Genomic DNA, 25,654 nt, shown 5'->3' with positions numbered 1-25,654 from the left:
GCTAACCACAGTGTTTCAGCATGTGAAAGTTATAATCATTCAGGGGGAAACCTTAAATTGCGTAAAACTTTACTGTATAATTGAAAGTTAAAGAGCAATCTAAACATGAATTCCTTTTTACTATTGAGACTGTCCAGTTATTGGAGACGGAAGCTCTCCAGTAAATGGTCATTATTTAGAGTTAGTTGGGGATCATATTAATGAATAATGATTCTTCTTTAAAATGAATTCCACCAGCAATCTCCCTGGCCCCTAAATTATCCCGCCTGGTTAGCTTTAAAAAACCAAAAGAAAAAGAACACTGACTAACCAACTAATCCAAAAAGCACATGCATGCTTTAAGTTGGCGCTTTACTGCTGTCCTCCATAATTCCTGGATCTTGGTATTTGGGATTCGGCCCCCAAACCAGCAGCAGAATGCTTTGATGGCTGCCTGTTATAAAATGCACAAGCTAGCTGAGCTGGGTATTTGATGAGGAACAGGGGCTTTTGGATTTGAGTATTTGACATTAATACAGGCTTTGGGCTTTATTTTGAGTGTACAGCTAAATCCTGATGAGAAGTTAATGGGCCTGGAAATTTCTATCTTTGATTAAGCTGTTCATCTACATATCCAGTTTTGGGTAAATGGTTCTGTCTTGGTAGATGGGTATCATTTGTAAAATTTTTTAAAAAGATGAAAATTTTACTGTTTAATCCACCTAGCAAACAGTAACTCAAATTAGGAATATGATTAAATGAGCTCAAACAATTCAAAACAAACTTACTTTGAATTAAACTCAATTTCTATTACTCCATAACAAAGTTCAAGTTATAATTTCCATTGTTTTCATTGGTTTTTTTTATCAATAGTTTCATGCCAATTATTGATTTTCCAATTAATTAAAATAACTTTGTTAACCCCAATTTTAACCTTTAAAAAACATACACACAACGTCAAAGAAATAAGTTTGATAAATAAAAGAAGTAAATATGATTGGGAAATTTTTGATGAATTTACACGAATCTCCAAGTTCTGTTGAGTTGGGGAAGAGGAGATGAGTATCTGCTTGGTTTCAAAGTTGCCATCTTTTACTTCCACTGGATCTGTCTCCTTCGCTCCCAAAACATACCCTTCACTTTCATCAAAGTCACTACTTTTCCCTATCATCCAGCCTCCTACCCGTCCTAGATTTCAACGCCCAATCAGAGCTACAGCAGCCATGGCAGCAGAGAAAAGTGGAGGCACAAGCACTGCCAGCAAGACCTCAAACCCAGCCATGAAACTTCTGTTTGTGGAGATGGGTGTTGGTTACGATCAACATGGGTTCGTCTTCTTTGCTCTTCAGGGTTCGCTTTATGTGATAAAAAAAAAAAGTTTTTGGTTTTGCCTGTTTGGTTTAATCTGATAAAAACAGATTCATTTCTGTTAATTTTCTGAATTGTTGTATGGAAACAGGCAAGATATTACATCAGCAGCAATGAGGGCTTGCAGGGATGCAATTTCTTCTAATTCAATCCCTGCATTCAGGAGAGGTATGTAATTGCTGTCTATGCATTGCAGTTCAGTCTTGGTGCAGTAAGATTAGAAAGATTCTGGATTTTGTGTTGTTTTCTTCTGTGTTCTTTAAACTCATGAGACCAGCAATGGCCAAAAAATTTCGACTTCTTAAAGTCAGCTTACTGATAAAGATCTTCTCCATGTTTGTAACTTGAATGATATGAATAGTTTGGGCATATTTCTCTCTTATGAATGTTGTTTCATTGGATATAATGATATAAAACTCGTGCAGGATCCATACCTGGGGTCTCTTTTGATCAAATGAAACTACTGATCAAGTTAGGAGTTCCTCATTCTCTCCAGCAGGCGTTGGATATAGAGAGGGTGAAGTCTGTTTTTCCTTAGTGAGTATCCACTACTTGAAGTTGGCGCCTCTATTTTTGGAACCGTGATCTTTTTTTGTTTAAAATAAGAAAGAATCGAAGAAAGGGGTACAAAGATCTTTGTAACCTCACAGTTGGCCTTCAGAAATTCCCCTGTTCTGGTTTAAGCATATATTTTCATTAACCTAACTTCGATGCTAACTGGTTTAATAGCATTTAACATTTAAAGCATCTATAATTTTTAATGTATAAATCAATCTATTGCAATCTATTATGACCAAATTGTGACCAATATAATGCAAGCATGAAGTTAAGTAGTCAACAGCCCTTCTTCCCGTGAGCTCAGTGACCAAATTGTATGACTTACTCCATCTGAAATTTAACATGTATCCAAACGCTTTCTCATCTTCTAACTACTACTATTATTTAACTATGCCTTTCTTCCATTGATCTTCTTCCTCTATCATAAGCATGAAATTACACATCTGTTCTCAATAAGCATTTATTCTGTTTGTCCAGCTTAATGCTCTTCCTCTATTTCAGTAAAGTGTCTTATTATTTGTTGCATCACTCTGCCTCATTGAGTTTGAAGGTTAACATTTGGCGAATGATGGGAAACCAAATGAGAGTGCCCACATGAAATGAATTAATTACAAACTCCTTGCTATTGCTTCTGCTAAATGTTTCTGTCCCATCACTTGTTGATATAGAAACCTTGCATGTGCCTATGTGTGTGCATTAATATTTATAAAACTCTTATCTGTCTCTTGTTTGTTTGTTTTCATTTTTCCCATTGTTTACAGTGGAAAAATTTTGGACGTTGAAGTTGTGGATGGAGGACTAATATGCTCAAGTGGTGTGCTTGTAGAAGAAATGGGAGATAAGAATGATGATTGTTACATAGTCAATGCTGCAGTTTATATTGGCTACTAGTTGTATCCCCATTGCCTTCTTGAAAGTTTCTTTGAAGGTTAGTTTTCAGTCTTCGCTTCTTATTACCCACTTACAATGGAAAATCTGCTGTTATTAATCCATAGCAGATGAACTGTACTTTGCATAATGTAGATTTTTTTTATTTTGAAAGTTTTTACATAATGTAGATTTAACCAATACAATTTATTTGTCAAGGGCTTTATTAAAGTAATATGCTGTAGTTGTCTTGCCTATTTGTTATTCATCAAAAGCTTTAATTTTAATTATTGTTCGTTGCATCATCTTGTAATGTGGCTGCTTATGGTCATTCTAGAGATGAATTTCTCATCTATTCATGTCAAAGTAAATCTCCTGCATTTTATTAAATTAGATTTGGACCTCAGACAAGTTGATTTCAATGGCCTTAATCAGTATATGTTGCAGGAGTCCTCCCTGAGTCCTGCCAACATGTGGGCTTCAGCCTTTGGGCACCTATGGTGGATATGGAAGCTGGGATACTTTTGGCAGATATTATTTGTATAACTGCTGTCTTTGTATCTAGCTGCCTGACCCGGTATGACGTGTTACTTTAACATTGGTGATTTTTCAAGCACCCTAATTTTGCCAGAAAAACAAGTGGACTTCTTTTTGTACAAAGTGTTTCCTTCAGACAATGATAATTTACTGCTCAACATAATTTTCTCGAGTCTTTTTCCACTTTTTCCACCTAAAAGAGATGAAATTGTTAGAGATTATTGTTTTTCTAATTAATATGGGGGCAGAATACAGATAATTCAACTGCTCTTAGTTATGAGCCTGTTGTTCATAGGTAATAGAGACATAGGTAATGCAGATAAGGAGACATAGAGCATGGTGGAAAGCTAACTTTATTTTTCCTTAACTTAGACATAGAAATTTGATGTGCTTGTCCAACTGGAGTCAAGATTTTTCAAAGATTTAAATCTGTCATAGTTTTTTTCCACTTCAAAGTAATTATTTTTGTTTTAAAAAATCAATCACTTTACAATTGATCTTTGCCACCCCCGTTATCACCTACTGATCTTTGCTCCTTCATTACCTCCTACCAGGAGTGAATGAGAAACTTTCTGCGCCATCTTGAATGTACAATTGCATGAAGAAGAAAATTAAAGTAAATTCTTTGTTGCCCAATGTGGACCTTCACATTACTAGAGCTGCATAGAGAAGCTGGTTCCAGGTATCAGGCAAGCCAGGAAGACACCAATGGCTACAGTCATTGCCTGAATGCTCACCACTGTAGGTCGAGGGATGAGCATCCTTTCTCAGTTGCGAGAGTGTTGTAATGTCAAGCAAATAAACTGGTTTCTTCATCGTTCCCAAAACTTTGTTCAAAATAGCAGCAGCTGGAGGAGCGCCTGCCGGGTATGTGGAACCAGACAGTGGCTCTAGTTCTCCATAACAGTTCTTTTTTGGTTGGTTCCACTCCCTGCCCCTGATGTAATTGAACAGAAACAATATTTATGATTAGTTATAGGGAAATAGGCGGTTGAGAGTAGCTGGTATCTTAATTAGTTTGAGCATTCTTTGAAGGGTTCAAAGGTTCTTTTAAACTCACTCGTAGTGGGTGGGAGAAATGCCCTGGAAGAAGACCTGGGTCTTGGTAGGATCAACGTTGCTATCAACCCAGTTAGCCCAAGTCGTTAGCCCTTTGTTGAACGCCACAAAACGGTCCATGTCTTTGTATAATTCAGACCCATCTCTAATATAATCCCATCTACATTAAGCAAAATGATAATCAGGTTGGGTTTCCATCATTATATGAAGAGAAATGAACGAATAAAGATGAGAAAAAAAATGTCCTACGCTTGAGATTTTCCTTTATGTGTCCACCAGTGCCAGCTGTTGAAGACCAGCATGTCCATCCCTTTCCATGCATTGCCACCATTGATGGAGCCTAGATTGAGCACTGCACCAACGCTTTCTCGAACTATATCCACCAAGTACGGTGTACGATACAAATAAAGAGTCACTGCATAATCCTGCACAGTACGAATTATCTTTAAATCATTCAACGAAAATGAAACATATCGATACAAAAGCTATTCACTAACAGTAGTTTTCAGGCAAATCTCAACTTAAAAGAATATATTAATTTCGCTCATAACATAATTGCTAAATGTTAGTATATTACATTAGCTTCTTCAATTTCTTTTCTTTTTCATTGGTCATGGAATAATTAATTAGTGTGGCTGCTTTCCTTTCCCTCAAGTATAGCTGACAAGCAATGTGCTACTAATGGGATTAAATAATTACAGACAACAATATTTCTAACGAAACAGGTTGGCAGGTCGCTTAAAACAGCTGTCAGTGGTGAGCAGTTATGGATGAGGATGACTCCTCCTTTGTTTTCCAAAACTACTAAAACTAATCATGCAACTAAAGTAATGTCTTTGAACCCTCATTTTCTCATCAAGAAAGCCAAAAGTTTGGGTTTTTCTTTTTCTATATTTTCTACTACAATTATTTGGACTGACAACTGACTTTCAAATGGAAAAAAGTCCATTTTGTCTTGAAGAGATGATTGATAATATGGAATATAATAAAACCCAAAAGAGGAGAGATTATTTTCTCTGTTGTTCTTGACCCTATCTCCTAAGACAAGCAAATAAATGAACAAAGAAATGGATAGTAAGCTTGCCTGGACCATGAACAGAAACACTCTGTCTAAGCTAGAGAAATACCAAAAAAGTAACGGGTTTATCATTTTGCTTTTATTCTTTCAAAGAAAGTAGTATGCCTGTTTTAGAATCCTAAACATCTAAACATCATGAAAAGAAAATGAAAGACAAAATTACACTATAGTTCAGCCATAAGACCCATATGTGAAATTTAATTATGAGAAGGAGATGATAGGTACACAAATTAGTAACAATATTCTAAATCACATGTTTTTTTTTATTTTTTTATTTATGAAAGTCAATTGCCTAATAATTGCTTTGGCCAATACCCCACAAATTACTCCAAGCAACTTTTCATGATTAATTCTAAGGCAAATAATTACCACACCATTAACATCATAACAAAATCTTATGCACGACTTCTGCCAAATAAAACCCCCAAAAATAAGCTCGCACGAAAAATGTCAAACTTTATTTATTTCAGGCCACCATATTGCCAATCCTGGTAGACCGGTTATATTCTGACACACACACAGAGTAAAAAAATAATTCCTACTGTGGGAGGAGAAACAGAGAAAAGCATTCTAAAAAGAACGAAATGAAATCGTGGAAGCAGAAGGAGGAGGCTTGGAGCTAGACTTTCTGGAAAGGATAACTATAGAGAATGATAGAAAGAATAGAATAATGGAAAACGGACAAACGTTCAATCCAGTGCAGTGAGTAAAAATTGAGTTGATTTTTGAAAACCAAAAAGGCAAAAACAAGTACTCAGTACTCACCTCAAAGATAACAAAAGACAATGGGTCCTTCCTCACATATGTGGTCTTGGAGTTGGGTACCGACGCATGAATCATACATGCCAGAGATTCCCACATGTTCAAACTCAGTGAGTCACCCACAAACATTATTTTCTTTCCCCTCCATTTTGCCAGAAAACTCGCCCCATCAAATCTACACCAAAGAAAGAAAAAGACCAATCTTTCACAGTGAAAGAGCTTGCCATGAAGTTGATAGTCAGAGAAAATAAAGAGTGAAAAAAAGGGTACCTTGGCAAGTCACAGGCGTCAGGTTTCCAAGAGTACTTAAGATACTGCTTGTCCGGCCTGCCATACTTAAGGCAGTCGAATTCAGGATCTATGAAGGGACAACCTGAAGAGTCATAGAATGGATAGGAAGGATCAAAGACCCATTTCCCTTGAAACAAATTGCATCCATTCTCTTGCTTTCTACCTCTAAATCTAGTCACATTGTAGTAATGCTGCCCTGCACTTGCTTTTTGCAAGAACACAAGCAAAACTAAGAGAAACAAACACAACAGGCTTTTGCACCTGAAACCCATCTGGGATTTTGTGTCCCTGATAAATTGCTCAAAGATGAAACAAGCTCTGATATGAAAAAAAGTTTGTCTGTAGACCAGGCGTTTATATACAAGTGTGAGACTGAGGGACAGAGAGAGAGAAGCAGAAAGGAAAGCCAGGGGAAGGGCTGCTTGGTGGGTTCACATGGAATAAGCTAGAGGACACCGATTTTTATTTTCTGACATAACTTGGGGGAGATCTTGGAGGGATTCGTCATTGTATAATGTGTAGCGTATCGTGGGGGTTGAATTTTTAGCTTTGTTTTCATGGGGAAATCAAAATGTTAATTATTTTATGGCATAGACTTCTTCTATTCTTTTACATTCCATTGGCCTGCATGTCACGGGGCATATGCTAAAGGTGTACTCCTATCAAAACCCACATGGTTTAACCCTTGTCTTGACTTTCTTGAGTAAGGAAATTAGTTGTACAATTTAACATGCAGGACAAATTATAATACAAAAATAATTGATGTAACCCGTGATGGATATCAATGATGTTCTTTCTTTTTTTATTTTTCAATTGCTTACAGAAGCAAATGTCTACCTAAAGTAAGCATTATACATGTAGGTTGGTAATCTACAAGTGTATTTTGCTTTCACGAGAAGAAGAGCTAAAAAGGAGAAACAAGGAGTACACGCTTGACTGTTAGATTGAGTTTTACACTTTTCAATAGATGGATCTCACATTTTATCTCTATAAAATTTAACTGGTAAAATCAGCTCTATTTTTCATATTAATTGATCACATTTATCTTTCTCACGATTAACATGATCAAACCAAACAAAAAGATTTATATAAATGTAAATGGTGATGAACCTTCTATGAGCGGGCTGTGAGTCTATGAGTAAAGATTAGTACCATTATTGTTAAGATAACTATACAACTGATTTAATTAGAGTTATAATACACTATTGTTATCTAATTAATAACATTATAATACAACTCTTAAATAGATAATAGTCTAATTCAACACTAGCTAATTAATAATATTGTAGTCTAACTCTAACTAGGTAATAGTAGTGTATTATAACTCTAATTAAATAATTTGTATAATTATCTTAACAATTATGAAACATTGGCTGAACCTATTTTTAATTAAAAGATAAAGTTTTTGGGAAAAAAAATCGTAGGAAAGTGAAGTTATAACAAATTGGAGACAATGGAACAGGCACCACATGTCATTGACAAGTGCAACTAATCATAAACTTGCAAGTAATCGTTTTGCTTTATCTATAACGAATCTGTGGAAGAGGCTGACACTAATTTGCTGAATTTGGAGCAGATGAGGTAATCATGTTAACAAAAAACCTTTCCCCCCTCATAGTCAGGGACCGTATGGCGAACTCAAACAAGGAAACATCAGAAAGGCTATTGTGTGCTGTACTGAAAACAAAGCTGTAACCATGAGAAGGCAAGAATGGACGGGGCCTGATGAGATCAGGGGACTTCCTTCAGAACAAACCCAGATTCAGAATGGATTCCAAAGCCAAAACAAATGAATGGTAGATCCAGTAAATATTTATCCAGGGGCACGTGGAACTCCAAAAACCAACCAGGGAGTGCAAGTTGTGGAACTTTAATTAAAAGTCCAAAAACTTGTACAAGAAAAAAGGAAAATTTTGAAACAGCAATGGTGGAATTGTGGGCGCAAATACAGTTGCGTAGCTGTTGTTGTAAAGAGGCTGTTACCGTCCGGATTTCTTTTCAAAAGCCCCAGCCACCACTGCAACAGGCCCACCACTTTGGCGGTTGAGTTCTGGCACTGAGCTTAACGACATTCCGCTTAATAAACCTCAGCAGGCCCGGTGGGACAGCCATTGCCGAGTTGGAGGGCCTACCTTTAAAAGTGATCACATCCCATCGGTGAGGTTGGTTATCAGTCTATTGGGGCAATTGGAAGGCAATCTTTGGAAGTAAATGATCATTTCCGAATTTGGGGCTAGCTTTCCTTACATGCTTCAGACTTCAGGATTTCTGTGGAGGTATATCTGTTCTGAATTGAAATCTTCAAGGGACCTATTCCTTGGATTTGAAAGACTAAAGGGAACACCGAAATTATCCATAACCTGTGAATTAAAATAGTTACTTAAGAGCCTTTCAAAGAAAATAGTTACTTAAGAAATGTCATTTTCCAACATTCATAGCATTATTCTACCAATACGTTAGTTAATGCTCTATTAATAGGATGTCCATCTTCACAAGAAAGTGTTTCTTATGAAGCAGAATATATATAGTTCTGGTAACACTTAAAAAGTTGTAAAGCACAGGTTCATTAACACTCTACCAGATCAAAATCACCATGATCTTTTGAAATAAAATAGAGATGAAATTGATAGTGACAAAAAACAGTGATAACTTTGATGATGCGCTGCCGACGCCATTAGGCATTTGCCTAATCTCAACAATGTTTTGGCATCCATTTTTTGTTTCTAAAATGAGAAAGGAGAGAAGCACTTTCAAAGTTTCTGTAGTGGGGTTGGAAGAATGTGAGAGGATTCCGCACAGAAGCCCATTACACAGTGACAGTGGTCAAAAGGAGAAAGGAAACAAAATGATTGATGTACAGTGATCTTTCTATTCTTCAAGGTCTCCTTGCTCCTTCAATTCTAAACCACAAAAGCAGCTCACTATTTAGATTTTTTAAATGCAGCTAAATGCGTCTGTACTTGAGAGCTTGATTCCACTTTCCATTAAAACTCTAGCTTTCTTGTTAATTAACCGATTCCTTGATGTCAGAGTCCATATGCTGAAAGTAATAATTCACTTGGTGAATAAATCTCACTCATAAGATTCTCCACATCAGGGAGTTCCCCATCTAACAAATAAAGAGATTATCATTCAAGCAATTATCGTTTTCTCTGCTTTCTCTATGCAATGAACGATGAGAAATTGATCTGTGAATTGGCTTGGAATACGAAGGCAGTGAGGGCCCCTTGTAGCATCCATTCAATGACGAATGTGCAAATTACAACGCAGACTTTCTATTTTAGCCTGGTCAGTACGTCTCTTGCCAAGAATCTTACAAGGGTTGTCACTCACAGGAGTTCCCCCCCGTGATACTTGTCGGTAATGTGACAATTATTAAGAAAAACCAAGAAAATAAACAAGGCATGCTAATTCAAGGTCAAATTACAAAAGCTTGTGGTCCGATTTGGTTGTGTTTTTAAACACAGATCAGGGTTGATCATTAATTGATTTAGGTTCAAGTCACCTTGATTTCAACTTTTGAATCAAACCATCTTCCATTTTTACCCATGCAAACGGTAATGATGAATCTGATGGAAAAAGTAATTGGAAGAAGACACAGTTTTGTTGGCTCCTTGCAGCTGTTCTTTTTTTTTTATTCGTGTTTCTTATGGATCAATAAATTGCTTCCATTTCCAAAAAGAAGCATGAGGAAGGTGGTATATCTGACTGATGAGGATTTCCGCTGAGCGCTGCTGGCTACTGGATTATCCACTTCTATATTTTCATTGCCTAAGGCCCACCCTTTCTAAACGAAAGTCTGAGCCAACGATGGTATCATCTCAGCATGGTTCTGTTTGTTGTTTATGGTGGGAAACCTTTTAACAGTCAAAGATTGTTGCCAACAGAAAAAGGACTAGTGGGCTACAGTTGGGCAGAGGGGCTGTATCTAAAAGTTGGAGGTCCACTTAAAATGCTTCACTTCAAATTGCTTATCATACAAGGGAAAACATCAAAACATTAAGGAAGACATCACACCCAGTCTGCCTCATCTATAGTTTCTAAGCCATGGTTAGGAGGAAACTTGCCTTTTTCCATCTCACAATCATGATCACAACGTCTTATATCTTGTGACCTGCATTTGCTTGACGTCTAAAATGGACTTACTCTTGTTTAATTATTGGATGCATGATTGTTATGGAGATTAAAGTAAGGGATGATAGATTCGAATGTAATTTTTCAGATTTTTAATGATATAAGTATTGTTAAAGTAAAATGTCAATAACGAAAATAGAAGATGATCAACTTTTTGGTATTCAAACCAAAAGCTACCAAACCACATATGAGTTGATTTTTGTTGAAATCAACATAACTAAAAAATAGTTCAAGCAAAGGACAAAGGAAAAACATGGGTAAGAAAAGTAAGGCAGTGTTTTAGACTTGCCAACTCTCATTGAGCTGAGAACTTCATGGGGGAGCTTGATATTCTGCAATGAAGGGGAAGAGCTGGGTGATTTGTTAGCCTAAAAGGATCCTAGTTAGTGATTGAGTTTGGCTATTATCATCAAAGTTGAAACCAAACCCAACCCTGCAGCTTTGAGGTTGCGGTTTCACCAAGCAATCAGCAAATGTGAACCTACACCAGCCTGTCTGGATAAACACATGACCTAAGATCAAGCAATGATCATTACAGATTCTCTTGGTGTCCGCCACATCAATTAATGTTTTTGCGGCCTGAACATTAACTCCATGAATGGTTAGAAATGAACTTTTTAGACCCACACAGTTTCTTAACTAACATATATTTAGCCAATAGGGTTGAAGGCTGTGAGTATTGTGAGGTCAAAGTGGCAAGTGATCAATTGTAATCCATGAGCTTTTCCTTCATTAGTACGTGCTAGTTACAATTAATACACCAAACCTTTTTCTGGACCAACCGCAGTCCTTTAGCATTAATTCGTGACAAAGAAATTGCCGACATAAAAAAGCATGTGTGGCCGCACCACTGCTCCAATTGCATCTTATTGATTGGATAACCTTTCCCAGTTATTAAAAGCCTAATAAAACTTTCATAGTATTTTATAGATTTATATTTGGTGCAATGATAATATATAATTGATATATACAGTCAAGATATCAACTTATATTACTTTAATAAAAATAAATTTATATTTTTAAAAATTTAAAATAAATATTATTATTTTAAAAAATAAAAAACAAAATTTCTCTCTCTCCCTCCCTCTCACCCAATCTCCTCTTCTTCTTCTCTCTCTCTTCTCCCCTTTACAACAAGAAATTTAAAATCCAAAATTCTTAATTTTGATTCTTGAAAATAATATTTATTTCACTCTTTTTTTTAGTTTACCTATTTTCCTTTCTTTCAATATTCATGATCTTTTATTTAATTAACAAAAGAGGATTTTGAATACTTTTGAGACTTGAGTTTAGACTTGACACCATGAACTAATCGTGATGAGGACGAAATAGAGGCACATGTTACTGATTTCAGCGCCTAAGGTACAAGCATGTTTCAACTATTTAACAAATGTCTCTTGGCAAAATTTGGTTGGAAAATGGATGTGTATCCTGATTTCAAATTTTGATCAAAATCCCAAATGAACCCTGATTTCATATTCAGAGCCTATCCTGGTTTCTTCCTCCCACCATCGGCCCTTGAGACAAAATGGGGACAAAGGAAAAACCAACTCCTCTACTTCAATTATCATCCATTTTTTCATTAAGATTATTTACAATTTTTTTCTTTTCTTGTTGGATCTGTGGTTGAGGGAAAGAGAAGAGGAGATTGAGTAAGAGAGAGTTGGAGAGACAAAAAATATATATTTATGTTTTTTTTTTTTTACAAAACTTAAGAAAATTGATAATAATTATTTTTAAATTTATTTTTTAATGAGATAACACCAATCTCATATCTTAACTGTGTGTAGAAATTATATACTATCAATGTATAAAATATAAACCTTATTATGTTCCCATCTTGGGATAAGGCTAATTGTCTCTACTTGCAAGCTTTAACCAGAGCTTTTTGAGCACCAAAATCTAAATTCACAATGAGATCCACAAAGGGTTCATCCTCCCTAGTATTTTGGTTAACTTTTTTAGTAGCTTTACGCTAGAATTGGAATCACAGAGCCTAACAGGCTATCATCCAATTTCAGAAAAAAAACAAATAAAAAATCCAAATTTCAAAACCAGATAGGAAACCCAATTAGTCATTGAAATGGGCCACAAGCTTAGGTCCTGGGAAGCTAAAAACGATCATTGGACTAGATCTGGGGTCATTAAATAAAACTTGGACTGTTTCCAAGATCCACATCCTCCAGTCAAATTAATCCCATATTGGAGGAAAACAAGGTGGTCAAACCCAACCCATCACATTCCAGCTCTACAGGTAGCCATTTGAGGTTCTGCAGTTTTGAAAGATAACTGGATAAGAAGGTGAGAAACAGAGAAACAGAGACAGTGTGCCAAAAACCATGGCTTCAATGTCAGTAATAACATCACCTCAATGGCTTACAGCTAAATCCATAAGAACCCAAATCCCTTCAGCTTCTCTGGCTCTATTAACAGGTTCGAGAGGAAGAATTTCGATCTCTCCCAATGCGGAAAACAACCCCAAAGCTTGCTCTTCCCTTCTTCACTGCTCCTTTCTCCCTTCTTCCTCATCTTCTGTCTCTTGCCCTTCTTCTTTTGCAGGTAAGAAAGTTTCCCATTTTTATTATTTACTTATTTTCTTCAATGGGTATTAATTTTTATTTTTAATTTCAACTTTGCTGGTAGGGTTATCTTTGGGGATGGATTTTAGTTCAAACAATGGGGTAAGGAATGAGAAAAGGAGAGGCCTAGTGGTGAGGGCTGGAAAGGCTGCTCTTTGTCAAACAAAGAGGAATAGGTCTCGGAAATCTTTGGCTCGAACTCATGGGTTCCGTAGAAGAATGAGAACAACTAGCGGAAGAGCTGTCTTGAAACGTCGACGTGCTAAGGGTCGGAAGGTCCTTTGCACCAAATCCAATCCAAACAGTGGGAAGCGTAGTTAAACTATTTCTCTTTGTTTCAGTTTGCAATATTCCGTAAAATGTGGCATTTTTTTTTTTATCATCTTTAGAGGATAAATTAGGCAAAACTTAGCCAATGCCTCTTATGTTGTTTCAATTGTGCAATATTTGTAGACTGAAATTCACATTTTAATTGTTATATTCTACTATTTTTTTTGTTGTCTATAGTTAGTTGGTATATATTGATCTCTGATGAAGGCTTTGTATGAACTTTGATGACAAGTGCTTTTGATGTTTCACTTGCAGATTTTATGCTTTGGGATGTTTTTCTTGTAGTATGATTTTTCTTGTCTTGGATGGGAAAATTATAGGGTTACAGTATTTGTTGATGAACCTAGATATGAAACTGCTCAGATTATTTTTTTTAGCTTTTGTCTATTGGCTGCATTTTCCTTTTTCTTGGTTTCCAATTTTGTGTCTAGTAGGATTACTGAGCATTAGTTTCAGGGAGAGAACTTAGAACTTAGGAGAGATTACTTAGGTCAAGTCCGTAAGAAGTCTTCAACTAAGCAATTTGCATTTTCAAATTTAGTTTTTATTTGGTCGTTTTTAATAGAAAACTTCACAAACTTAACTTACGAAATCTTATCTCAACTTTGTCCTAATTTCCAGCATGATCAGAATAACTCTGGAGAGTGATATTTAATTATCCTTGAAATGGATATTTGCTACTAGTATCATATATAGGTTTCTTGTCCAAAACTTATATAAATTAGTGAAATAGGAGATGTATAAAATCTTAATGAAATTGGAAGATATGTTGGGAAGTGGGATGAGGTTTTGTGGTGACACTCTGTTTTCTTTTGAAAAATGAAGAATGTAAGAAGCCATTTGAGTCTTGTTGAGCCATGTTTTATGTATGTTATATAGCAAAGTGGTGCCATATGCCTGCATTATAGTATCCCAAAATATGCGTGCCTTGCTGCCAGCTTTGTGCTGCTTCTGCTAGCTTTCCTGGTTACAGTCCTTCCCCTAGATGATCTTTTGAATTACAGGGCATGTTAATGTTATGCATATTCTTGGCTGAAAGGGCAGGAATTTTGCCGTTATGAGCCCTTTATACAAACGAGAAACAGAGTACTAAAGAGACCTTATGTTTCAATTCTGGCGTTTCATCTCATCTGATGTCAAGTGTGGTTTTGAGGCTTCGCTTTCTAAGAGTGGTCACCTCCATTGAACCAATTTCCACTGTACCAGCTGGTGTTCTCCTATTGGCTTAAGTCTGACTGTTAAAATCTTTGGTAGTGCTCGAGGATTGTAGGTCTAGTTGGACTGTAAGATGAACATTCATTAAAAAACTACTCTACAATTATCTTTTGGTTATTAATACATAAATATGTCATTGTTAGGTACATACGTGAATAAGTTTGCACTCAGCCATCATGTTCTTGTTATTGTGGATTATCAATTTCATCATATATGTGGCTAGATTTTATTTTGTTATTTCAATAACTATTCTATAAATTTCATAAATTAGTATTAATAATTTGTGATGCAATTATTGAAGTGTCCATGATTTTAATTTAAACATATAATTGTACTCGAATATTTGGTTCATTAATTGGTGCATGATTTCCTTCTAAAAAAAATAAGATTTGAATTTCCCTTCCTCTAAATATAAAAAAAAATTTAAACGTAATTATATAATTACACATATACTTATATTTGTTTATAATATAAATATGAAATTATGAACTATTTGATATTTTCATGAATGGAGTAAAATTCTGTTGTGTATATTTTTTTGACTAGCCATCTAATCAATTACTGGATCCATATCTCAAAGAGTTTTGACAAACTATTGACTTAAATCCAATATTTGTAACACCCCTATATCTTGAGTAATGGCTAATAGAGCTTATTGGGTGGCAATTGCAGTGAATTAATGTCAATCAAGGCGTTACTAGGTATAAGGTGGTGAAAGGAAGCATTTAGAGAAACGTAATATTTATGTGATAAAATAATATTAAAATAATAAAATATTATTATATTTTTTGGAGGTCAAATTAATAAACTCAATGTGTAGTTGAAAGTCTATAGTGTTACTTTAAGGTTAAGTGGAGGAGAAGGAAATTGAATTATTCATTATATCGATTAAAATAATATTTTTATATTTATATAATATATATATTTAGATAATATTATATATATATATATATATATATATATATTTGAAGTATATATAATTTTATTTTATTGAGCATATCAAGTGAGATTGAATAACATAATAGAAAAAGACTATAAGAGATAGAATTTGTATGTAGAACTTACTATTACCTACAAATGATTGCATGTAAAAAGGACAAAAGTTTAGAGTAAAAAAAATATCCATGCATGCTTAACTTTGAGGCGAATACACGGTTAAACAAAAAGGAAGAATGAAAGAAAAAGGTGCAAGAGTTAAAGATGTCCTACATGGTTATAAACGCCAATATCTATTGGCAGCAAAGACAAGCAAAATTTTAGCCTCCATTGGAGAATCCGCCAAGAGCCAACCTCAACCACAAGAGTTCAAAGACAATTCGGTTGAAGTTCAGAAAATAAAGAAAGAAGGTTTGGTTGAGTTAGAAAATAAAGGCAAGAATGGCATAGGTTCGGTTAATGCTAAGTGAAGAAGAAAGCAGAAAGAGTAAGCTCGGTTGAATAGGTAAGAAATCATTTGGTTTTAGACCTTAAAATCTAAAGCTCAATCGGTTAAGAGTTTTTTTAAATTTGTTGTGCCAGCCATTGGTGTCTCGGATTTGGAGGGTTCCTTGGAGTCGTGTTTATGGTGGGTCAAGCCATAAAAGGTAAGAGGTTTGAGGTTTAAATTTTAAGCATTCACCATGTTTAGATGCTGGTTAAAAGGAGATATTTAAATAAGCTAGGAATTTATGAATTCTATTGTGAATACTATTGCAATGAAGTTAGAAAAAGAAGGATGAGCTTGTTGGAAATTTGGATTAAGGTCTCGAACCAGAGGTTACTGTTGAAGTTAATTAGCTCTTAAAGATTCGGCTAAGAGAACCTGCCAAAGACTTGTAATTAGCATCGACAAGCTCACTAAAGGTTGAATTATTGCTGAGAAATCCCACCAATTGAGGTGAGTGGGGCGTACCTATTTTAAATTATATCCCCTATACTATATCAAATATGTATATTAAGTTTATATTGAATGTCATTGTGCAAAACATGAGCTGGTTAAAACCTTAGGGTGTTGTGATTGTATTATGATTTTTGATTTGTTTTACTTATATAGTATGTAAAACTACATAAAGTATATGTGTTGTGAAAAATAGGAAACAAGCCCCTCAAAATGGTTTAAGTCAAAAATGCCTTGCAAATTGTTTGTGTTTGTGAAGATTAAGTGTGGTAATTATGGATTGTGAGAATGCGTTAATTCAATTGATTTTATTCTTTAATGAGTATGAGGTTTTGAATATTAAACCGTGTTTTCAAATGATGGCATCTTTTACTAAGTGCATTGTTTAAACTTATCCATTATTTGATTTAAAGATGCAATACCTACTGTTTTGACATAAATTGGTTTTATCGTGAAGATTGATGATTTTATAAGTGAGATACTTGATAGTAGACCTACTATCACACCAGGCTATGTGACCTTTGTGCACAAAGGAGCTCTAACTCGGGGATGCCTATGGGCTTATTAATTCCATATGTGACAAAGACTACAGGATTACATACGTGATGAGCTCTACTTATTGCCATCACCCTTGATCATGATCATGGTTACATTGATACGTGGTAATACCACGAGTTTAATGACATGGCTGGGGCCACAGGTAAGTGTAGTTGGACATACTTATTATGTGGGAGAAGGCCTGCGGGTTTAAAGTCTTACTCAAGATTTGTTTGCTTTACCTATTTTAATATTGACTATGGCATGGTATTGATTGCCATAAATCTGTTTATTTCATGGCAAGAGCTTATTGTATTTGATTTGATTAAAGTCTAAGTATGTATTTGATTACGCATTGAAACTGTTTTATGCTTACCAGGAGAAAGGAATGAAATTGTGATGTTTAGCATGCTTTCATTTGATTTGGCATATTGATATGGTTTTGATGTTTCTAAGTAATTGATTTTTTTTTCACATGATTTTAATAATTTAATGATTTAATACTTGCAAGGTTGTCCCTTTTGAGATTATGGATTAATTGTAGCTATTCCTGTATCATCTTATATTTGAATATTCCCTCCTTAATGTTTGTTTCCTACCTTACCTTGCTCACTGAGCCCCTGAGACTCACCCCACTATTTTATTTTGTAGATAAATGATTCGCTTAGTGCAATCTTTGACAAGTTTTCCTTCCACCACAGTATAGGCAGGGGCGGTCCAATAAGCTTAAAAGTCTAAAGTGACTATCATATATTTTTTAAATGACTAATATAAATTATCAATCAAAATTTTTAATTCAAATAAATCAACTATCACATAAAATAAAGATAATATAATAATATGATATAAACTATAAATTAAAATAAAAAATCTATAGATATTAGAACAATAATATTTAATTGTTGAATACTTATTACAAACCGTAAATAAAGCTCACGGTTTTATAAAGATAATAACATAACAGACTTCTTATTTATTCTTTGAAGGAAAATTGAATTTAAAAAGAAGAAGGAAGAAATAACAAATAAGAAAAGAAGAATTCCAAAGTAGATATTATATATTGAAAAAAAATAATTGATTTTATATAAAAGAAAAAAATAGTTGTTGAAATTTATTAAATATGTTAATTGGAAATAGGAGAAATAAGTAAAAGAAAAAAAGCTGTTAGAGATGATTAAATACATATGACTGTTAGTTGATTGGAAATAAGAGAAATAATTGAGAATTAATAGCATTCCAGAAATTAAAAAATAATAAAAAATTAAAATTTATTAAGCACATAATTAGAAAATTGAGAAAATAGATAATTTTATTAATTATTAATTATTTTTATATAATTTTAAATTTTTATATATTTTTAATTTAATTAAATTATATTATAAAATTATAGAACCTTTCCAAATTTAGAGCCTCTCTAAATTGGGTGACTTTACCCAAGGGACGACCCTGAGTATAGGTAATGGCATCTCATAATATCTTTCCTTGTGTCCATACATCTCATAGAGTTCTTAATGTTGATGTTGTTTTTAAGTTAATTATGTGCACTGAAATTACGCGGAATGTAATCTAAGTACTGAGTTTATATTTTAATGGGATGTATTGACAAAGATGTTTGTAGGTACTTGTGTTTTAATTTAGGTGTGACTATTACTTGAATATGTTTAAAATTAATTAATCATATTATATGTTTGGAATTAATTATGCACTGTGATGTTAATGGTTAAGATAAATTTGCAGTACATAGAGAAGGATATAATTATACTTTGTTATCATGAGACATACCTGTTTCAGTAAACACACTTGAAGTTTTAAAACTAACAACCGAATGATTGGTAATTGATAAGAAAGAGATTTAAATTTAAGGCTGACTTGAAACTTGATGGGTTTGCTCGCTAGACTCAAGTGCAGGTATATTATAGAGTTAGATGGTGCTACCCTTCATTGCATCAGGAAATTTACATAATTGTATCTGTGTTTATTTATAAAATACAAGTAAGTATGAAATTGTGAATTATTGGCCATTTTCACGAATAGAGTAAAATTTTGAATTTGTATATTCTTGACTAGCGATTTAATTAATTAATGGATTGGTACCTCTTGAAGAGTTTTAATAGACTATAAACTGAAATTCAATATTTGTATTACCCAATGGTGTGTGTCACGTTGTGAGAGTAGTGTTGATGGTGCTGCCTTCATTGCGTCGTTGAATCGATAAGCCACGATGACTAACCCACTAAAGCCATATTGTCCCCTTCGTTTGTTCATCATGTTGACTGTTGACCAACCCAATAACTGCAGTGTCTTGTATGCATGGCTGGCCCGCTGTCGAACTCTTGTTGACGAACCAAGGTGATTGCCTACCCTTAACCCATATATCCCGATCCTGTTTCTGGCTCCAGCAACCACACACAAATTTAGCATCTGTTAGACATAGCCAGAGCTTTGATTTGCAAGCAAATACTTTCTTCCCTTTTTTAACAGGTCCTTAGCGTCATATATTTACTGGTAATTAACTGACTTCTTAATGAATGTCCTAAGATTTAAATAAGCCTTTCAAAATTAATAAAATAGATGTTATCGTATCATTTTTACAAATCAAAATCTTATTTTACAAAAAAAGTTATTATTATATAAAGCCTTTGTATCACTCATCTATTGATTTCAATAAATTAGGTGTAGCATATCATTTAAATTTGTCATGTGAGTATATTTGGATCACATTTTTATGAATATGATGAATATATTAATTTTAAGCCGTAGATCACCTATTTATATTAATATGTTATTTTCAAAAATTCTGTCAGTAAACCACATCTTAATTTATTTGATTTATAAGATTTATAGCTAATGTAATAGATATGATCAATGCAATGCAGTAGTTTATCTATTTTAAGATTTGATCAGGTGAGAACAACTCAGTCAATGCCAAAATCAAAGATTATTGGAGCTTTATCACCTTCGCATTTCCTTCTATTTCGAGGCCATGGTCATGAAACATATAATTTGGAGAAGATATATATAGACGGGCGAGTAGAACACCAATTTATTATATTGAACAGTCATACAACATTCTTTATTTCATAGCTAAGAATATATATAGGAAACAGCAAGCACAACAAGCACTTATTAACATCCGAAATAGGGAAAAGCTAGTAAGGTGCAACCAGGAACGTGCTATTCATGCAACTGGATAGGAAGCTCTCTTGGCAATGCCACAGAGACCTTTTTTAGAATTAACATCTCTCTTAATCCTCATGTAGCCATTTTCACCCCATGATTTGCCCCATGAGTTCTTGATTAACCAGTATTTGCTGCCATCTTCACTTGTTCCGTACCCAACAACGGTAACAGCATGGTTTAAAGAGGTGCGGCATGGTCCTGTGAAAACACCTCCTGAGTAAAACTGAAATGCAGTTCCATTTCCATCGAGGGCCACTGAGACAGGTTGCTGGCTTGCAGCCTTTAGTAGTGCTTCTTCATTCTTGTGAGGTACATCTTCATAGCCAAGGATCTGCACGGCTTTGATAGCTGCTTTCCGAGGGCTGCAAGTTCCGTCTTTTTTCTTGTATGGGTATCTTGTTTCCTCGGCGAGACCGTGGTTTTTCACAATGTATTCAAAAGCATCATGCATCCAACCACCTTTGCAGCCCTGACTTCCTTTCGTTCTGACGCAGTCCACCAGTTGCTGCTCAGAGAGTGAGAACAACCGACCAGTTTTAATCTTTGCGATACCTTCCACAGCTGCAACGGTTGAGAATGCCCAGCAACTTCCTGGATAATAAACAAGTAAAAATAAGTTAGAACAGATATACAATTAACATGCAAAAAGTAATTATTTTAACAGCTTGTAGAGTTTTGGACGTGATGGTTTGATTCCGTACCACAATGACCTTGGTCCTTAATTTGGGTGACAGCTCCTTTGTTCCTCCAATCAATGCTAGCTGGGACATTGGTCAGGTTTTGATATTTAAATCTTTTAGTTTTGGATGAAACTGTGCTAGGAATTATCTTGTAGCCAGCATAGTACGCTAGGAATTCTTCGTTAGTTAAGTCTGCAAATTCATTGATGCTTAACTTGTAAGGTTGATTCCCCATGTTGTTGAAGTTTTCTATATATTCCAGGTTGTTTTTGAATACCTCAAAACGCATATTCTCCTCTTCCTTCATCTCATAGGTGCGTCCATACTGAGCCATCCATTGCTTGTATTTTTCAGCAACGACAGTTTCACTCAATGTGCGGGACATGGCAGATGCCAGAGCCCCGGAAACAATCAAAATGAAAACGAGAAACTTATTTTTGAGTGCGAAAGCCATTGCTCAGAGTTTTGCCAATGAGTATAGCTATGTTTAAGTGGCTCTGAAGAAGTGAAGAAGCAAAGCATACGAGCTATTCTATTTATAGATGATCTCCAGTAGCTAGCCCCTTTGGATAGAATTTTCTTTCTCCACCATAAATTTAAGGATAAAATACACATAGTTTTTCAACATTTAATCATAATTTCACGTATGTATATTAATTTTTAAAATAAACACTCTATCCCGAAACAATATTTTTGTTGAACACATAAGTTCAATTGTTAATCAACCCGTTAATTTGATGATGTGTTAATAATGAAAAGATTATTTTACACTTCATTAATTTTAAAAATTATAAAATTATAATTTTTCAAAAAAAAAAAAACCTACCTTACCTTCGTCAACCAGTCACTCTCGACCAAATGGGTGCTCTCTAGAGAGCACCGATCTAGTTCTCCCAAGGAACACTAATTTACCTTTCATTAATTTTAAAAAGTACAAAATTATAATTTTTCAAAAAAAATATCTACCTTACCTCTGTCGATCGACCACTATCGACCAAATGGGTGCTCCCCAGAGAGCACCGATATGGTTCTTCTCGAGAGCACCCATCAGGGTACTCCCAAGGAGCATTAATCTGGTGTTCAAGTGAGGTAAGTAAATGTTGCCAGTCAATCAAAAAGAAAAAAAAATGAAAAATAGTATTTTAAACATTTTAGGTTTAAGTGTTAACGCGGTTTACATATTTAGGGTTGAACATTTATTTTAAAAATTAATGAATTCGTGTAAAATTATAATTTTAAGTTAAGAGACTTTATGTATTAAACTTTAAATTTAAATTTAACGATGATTAAAGATTTAAAGCAACAGTGTGATTTGGATTTCCCCGTGCGGGTACAAATTTTTCTTGAGAAAGTTGTCGAGTACATCAAAACCCGGCCCGCAAGGCACAAAACCAAATTTGACTGCTTTATTTCTTCGTTTTGTCGTTTATTCGTTATCTTGGATTATTTTGGAATGTACGGATGGGATGTCATAGCAAAATTAGAGCCTTTTTTCTGTCCGTTGACAAGAAAAGCATAATATCTTGTTTAAATGGATCTTTTTTCTGTTTTTTCAAGGACATGTCTGATCTATGGAATAGAATAAAGTGTAAAAATGGAATAATTAGTATTACATAATTTAATTTATTTAAATGAAGTATATTAAGAATGGTATTTTGCCTATTTGGTCATTAGTTCAAAGAATATGTAGGAATTAAATGTAAAGGACTAATTTAATCGATTATAAACTTATGTGGGTATAATATCTAAAATAGTTTTTAAATTATTTAAAACACTTCAAATAAGAATTTTTTATTAGGTTAATCAAGTTGTTTTATTTTTATTTTGAATCATATAAGCATGCTTATATTATTAGTTAAAATGTCACTTGTTAGTTAATATTGAAGCTAATCAAATTGAATTGCTTTTGATTCCTATATGTAGTTCACACCAAGGTGGGGTATTGTCCCTCTTGATGTGGTCACTGCAACACTACTTTAGTCGGGTATTGTTTTCAATGATCCTATTTAGTAATAAAATCTCAATTTTGCCTTTTAAAAAAATATATTATTTGTTATTTTTTTGTCATATAATATGTTGACATGGTATAGTGAATAATAACATAATATATTGATGTGATATGATCACATGGTCTTTTTTATCTTCCAAACTAGTGATATGTGAGTATAAAATAATAAATGATATTTTAATTAATGATAGTTAATTAACTATTAATTATAAGAACTTATTTGATCGAAAATAAAAATATATGAATTTTATTAAAATTAATAATTTTTTTTTAATTTTTTGAAATAATTAAAATTTTTTAAAGTATTATATAGGAAACCTCGCCAAGAATTTGTTAATTACTAAATGGTACTTTTGCTTCTATGCTATTTTGAGGATTAGTGCTAACAAAATGTAAATTTAGGAAATTTTGGAACCTAAAGAGAGTAGACAATGTATCAAAATCAGATCCTTCAAGACAAATTTGACCGCAAGTTGTCATCTAGAATTTCAAAAGTTGTTTGCATGACTCCATTACACCTTTGAACGTCAAACATTTTGACAGCATTACAGCCGTTGGTCGCCAGTAATCCCCTATCATATCAGTAATCCCCTAAACGATATGATAGGATGTTTCAGATTTTCAATCCCTCACCATGCATGGACCCATTTTCCTTTTAGATCCATCACAAGCTGAAAGACTGCAGTAATGGAAAAAAAAAAGTTGAGCTTATAATTAATTTGTAACATAAGATTTTCATTTTTGGCCCAGTATGACTCAAATACTATATTGGGGCTTATTAATTTCTCATAACGTTTTGCCAATATTATGCAGGGATGATTACTTTTACTAGGCAAGCTGTCTGGGTTTCCTACTCGTACTAACTTTTGTTGATAGCGATGATATTGGTATTTGAGATAACCGTAGGTTTACTGCTCACAACTGTAAATGGGTAAGGTTTAGGCTTTTGTCTATGAGGCAGGGGAATGTTTGCTGGTGGTTTTTTGTAATCAGCATGTTAAAAGATGGATAGGTCTGATCTTTATCAGGCCTGGAATTTCTTATGGTTGTACAAAGGAATTCCCTTCCCTGTTATGAATGAAATGTAACTTTCAAAAAACAAAGGTGGCACCCAACTTTGGATGCTGTGGAGTTCCTCCAAACCTGTTGACATATAGCTGAATGACCAACTCATCTAAGTGGGCAAAAAGGGATTGGTTTAAAAGATGGGTGTGGTCTTCCTCAACTTAAGTTGGGGATTCATAGAAGTCTAGAAATTAGATGACATTTATTTCATAATTTATATCTGGTGGTCAAGCATGAAATAATAAACAAAAAGGAGCACTTACATACGGTAAGAAGCAACAATTTATTGAATGAGCAATACAAGTTAAAACAGTTCAATGGGCATTAACTAATGTTAATGTGCATCAAACTCCAGAGCTAAGCAAAGATAGAAATTAAGGAACAGACAGGTTGAAGCTGAAAAGTTTGAACAAACTCTAAGATTCAATCAGACAAAATAAGTTATGGAGCCTGATAGGATCACTATGACCTTCTTTTTCATTTACTGTTGGCTTTATCTTAGGTGACTTTGACTGGGAATATTCTAGCCTGCACGTATACAGATGATGCTGTCGCGTTCCTTTTCTTTCATGTGGCATTCTGGCTCTTGTTATTTTCTTTTCCGTTTCTTCCACACACATAGATAGGCAATCCATGGGCTGTGGTAGAGACATAGATAGTGAGGTGATGATGAGGCTGTCATCACATCACCATATTGTAGACACTTAAATTGTAATAAAATTAGAAACAAAAAAAATAATTAAAAAAAAAATAAAAAAAAAAAAGAAAGAGAAAAGGGGAGAGGGTACGACTGGCAGGGTGCGGACGCACCCTGCCAGGCACCTCCCTCACCCTGCCAGACGCAAAAAATTCATGTCTGGCAGGGTAGTAGAGGCACTACACTCGGTCAAAAGCCGAGTGTATAAAGCACTGTAGCAACCGGGGGATCGGGAGCCACAACATGAAGCAAAAATAAAAAATAAAAAACAACCTAAAAAAATTCATAAGTTTCCTAGTAGCCGAAAAACCACAACCAAAATAAAAAAAGAGAGACCAAAAAAACAAAAAGGGGTAGAGAGCCTTGGGGTTTTCTTTATCCCGTCGGTTTTAGGGGAAAGGTTTGGGGTTTTCGGGTTACTTGTGGGCATAGAAGAGGGCTGTTTAGGGGAGATCTGAACGGTCGCCGATCTTAGGAAAAGAGAGAGAGCCGACCGGCTGGCGATTAAGAGAGATCTGGAGATCAGACCGAGCGACGTTAAAGAGGGAAAAAGAGAGAGATGATCGGCGATTTGGAGGGATCCGGAGCTTTGGGTGGTCGGTGGTAGGAGGAAGAGAACTGTTTGGGAGAGAGCCGACCGTTAACCGGCGACGCCAGTGCAAGGACGAGAAGGAGTTGCCGACGCAGGAAAGAGAGGAGAGAGAGTGGTCGGCGGCTTGGGTTGAAAGAAGGGAGAGAGATCCGACGGGTAGAGAGAGAAAGTAAGAGGGGAAAATGAAAAGGGAGAAAAGAAAAGAAGTTTAAATAGCTAGGGCTAAAGCACTAAACGGCGTCGTTTTGGGCAGTAGGAGGCT

The 25,654-nt window shown here is 34.7% G+C and overlaps 4 protein-coding genes and 1 long non-coding RNA gene across 7 annotated transcripts; 3 read left to right on the top strand and 2 right to left on the bottom strand.

Annotated features, from left to right (window-relative positions):
• On the top strand, nucleotides 908–3,481 carry LOC18596713. Of its 2 annotated transcripts, none has more exons than XM_018123634.1 (5): nucleotides 908–1,306; nucleotides 1,439–1,515; nucleotides 1,773–1,884; nucleotides 2,667–2,833; nucleotides 3,220–3,481. In XM_018123634.1, exons 1-4 carry the CDS (start codon nucleotides 1,038–1,040, stop codon nucleotides 2,794–2,796), a joined length of 588 nt encoding a protein of 195 aa, XP_017979123.1. In that variant the 5' UTR covers nucleotides 908–1,037; the 3' UTR covers nucleotides 2,797–2,833; nucleotides 3,220–3,481. The 2 variants fall into 2 exon arrangements, with proteins under 2 accessions (XP_017979123.1, XP_007025420.2); XM_007025358.2 differs by having other exon boundaries at nucleotides 3,208–3,481.
• Nucleotides 3,647–7,043, bottom strand: LOC18596712 (protein trichome birefringence-like 38). The gene is made up of 5 exons (XM_007025356.2): nucleotides 6,479–7,043; nucleotides 6,212–6,383; nucleotides 4,618–4,793; nucleotides 4,370–4,528; nucleotides 3,647–4,246 (listed from the first exon to the last, which is right to left on the bottom strand). The coding sequence occupies exons 1-5, from the start codon at nucleotides 6,769–6,771 to the stop codon at nucleotides 3,955–3,957; spliced, it is 1,092 nt and encodes a 363-aa protein (XP_007025418.2). The 5' UTR covers nucleotides 6,772–7,043; the 3' UTR covers nucleotides 3,647–3,954.
• Nucleotides 12,793–13,718, top strand: LOC18596711 (50S ribosomal protein L34, chloroplastic). Its single transcript, XM_007025354.2, has 2 exons — nucleotides 12,793–13,192; nucleotides 13,277–13,718. The coding sequence occupies exons 1-2, from the start codon at nucleotides 12,973–12,975 to the stop codon at nucleotides 13,531–13,533; spliced, it is 477 nt and encodes a 158-aa protein (XP_007025416.1). The 5' UTR covers nucleotides 12,793–12,972; the 3' UTR covers nucleotides 13,534–13,718.
• On the top strand, nucleotides 15,936–17,590 carry LOC108662625. 2 transcript variants are annotated; one of them, XR_001928592.1, is made up of 4 exons: nucleotides 15,936–16,198; nucleotides 16,276–16,340; nucleotides 16,458–16,633; nucleotides 17,091–17,590. It is a non-coding gene; the product is annotated as an uncharacterized LOC108662625 (long non-coding RNA). The 2 variants fall into 2 exon arrangements; XR_001928591.1 differs by having other exon boundaries at nucleotides 16,276–16,633.
• LOC18596710 (zingipain-2) lies at nucleotides 20,184–21,537 on the bottom strand. The gene is made up of 2 exons (XM_007025353.2): nucleotides 21,052–21,537; nucleotides 20,184–20,941 (listed from the first exon to the last, which is right to left on the bottom strand). The coding sequence occupies exons 1-2, from the start codon at nucleotides 21,482–21,484 to the stop codon at nucleotides 20,349–20,351; spliced, it is 1,026 nt and encodes a 341-aa protein (XP_007025415.2). The 5' UTR covers nucleotides 21,485–21,537; the 3' UTR covers nucleotides 20,184–20,348.

Source organism: Theobroma cacao, chromosome 6 (genome assembly GCF_000208745.1).
Source record: "Theobroma cacao cultivar B97-61/B2 chromosome 6, Criollo_cocoa_genome_V2, whole genome shotgun sequence".
In the NCBI taxonomy this organism is placed as follows: domain Eukaryota; kingdom Viridiplantae; phylum Streptophyta; class Magnoliopsida; order Malvales; family Malvaceae; genus Theobroma; species Theobroma cacao.
The sequence above is the reverse complement of the archived record's forward strand: the minus strand, read 5'-3'. Positions and strand labels throughout refer to the sequence as shown.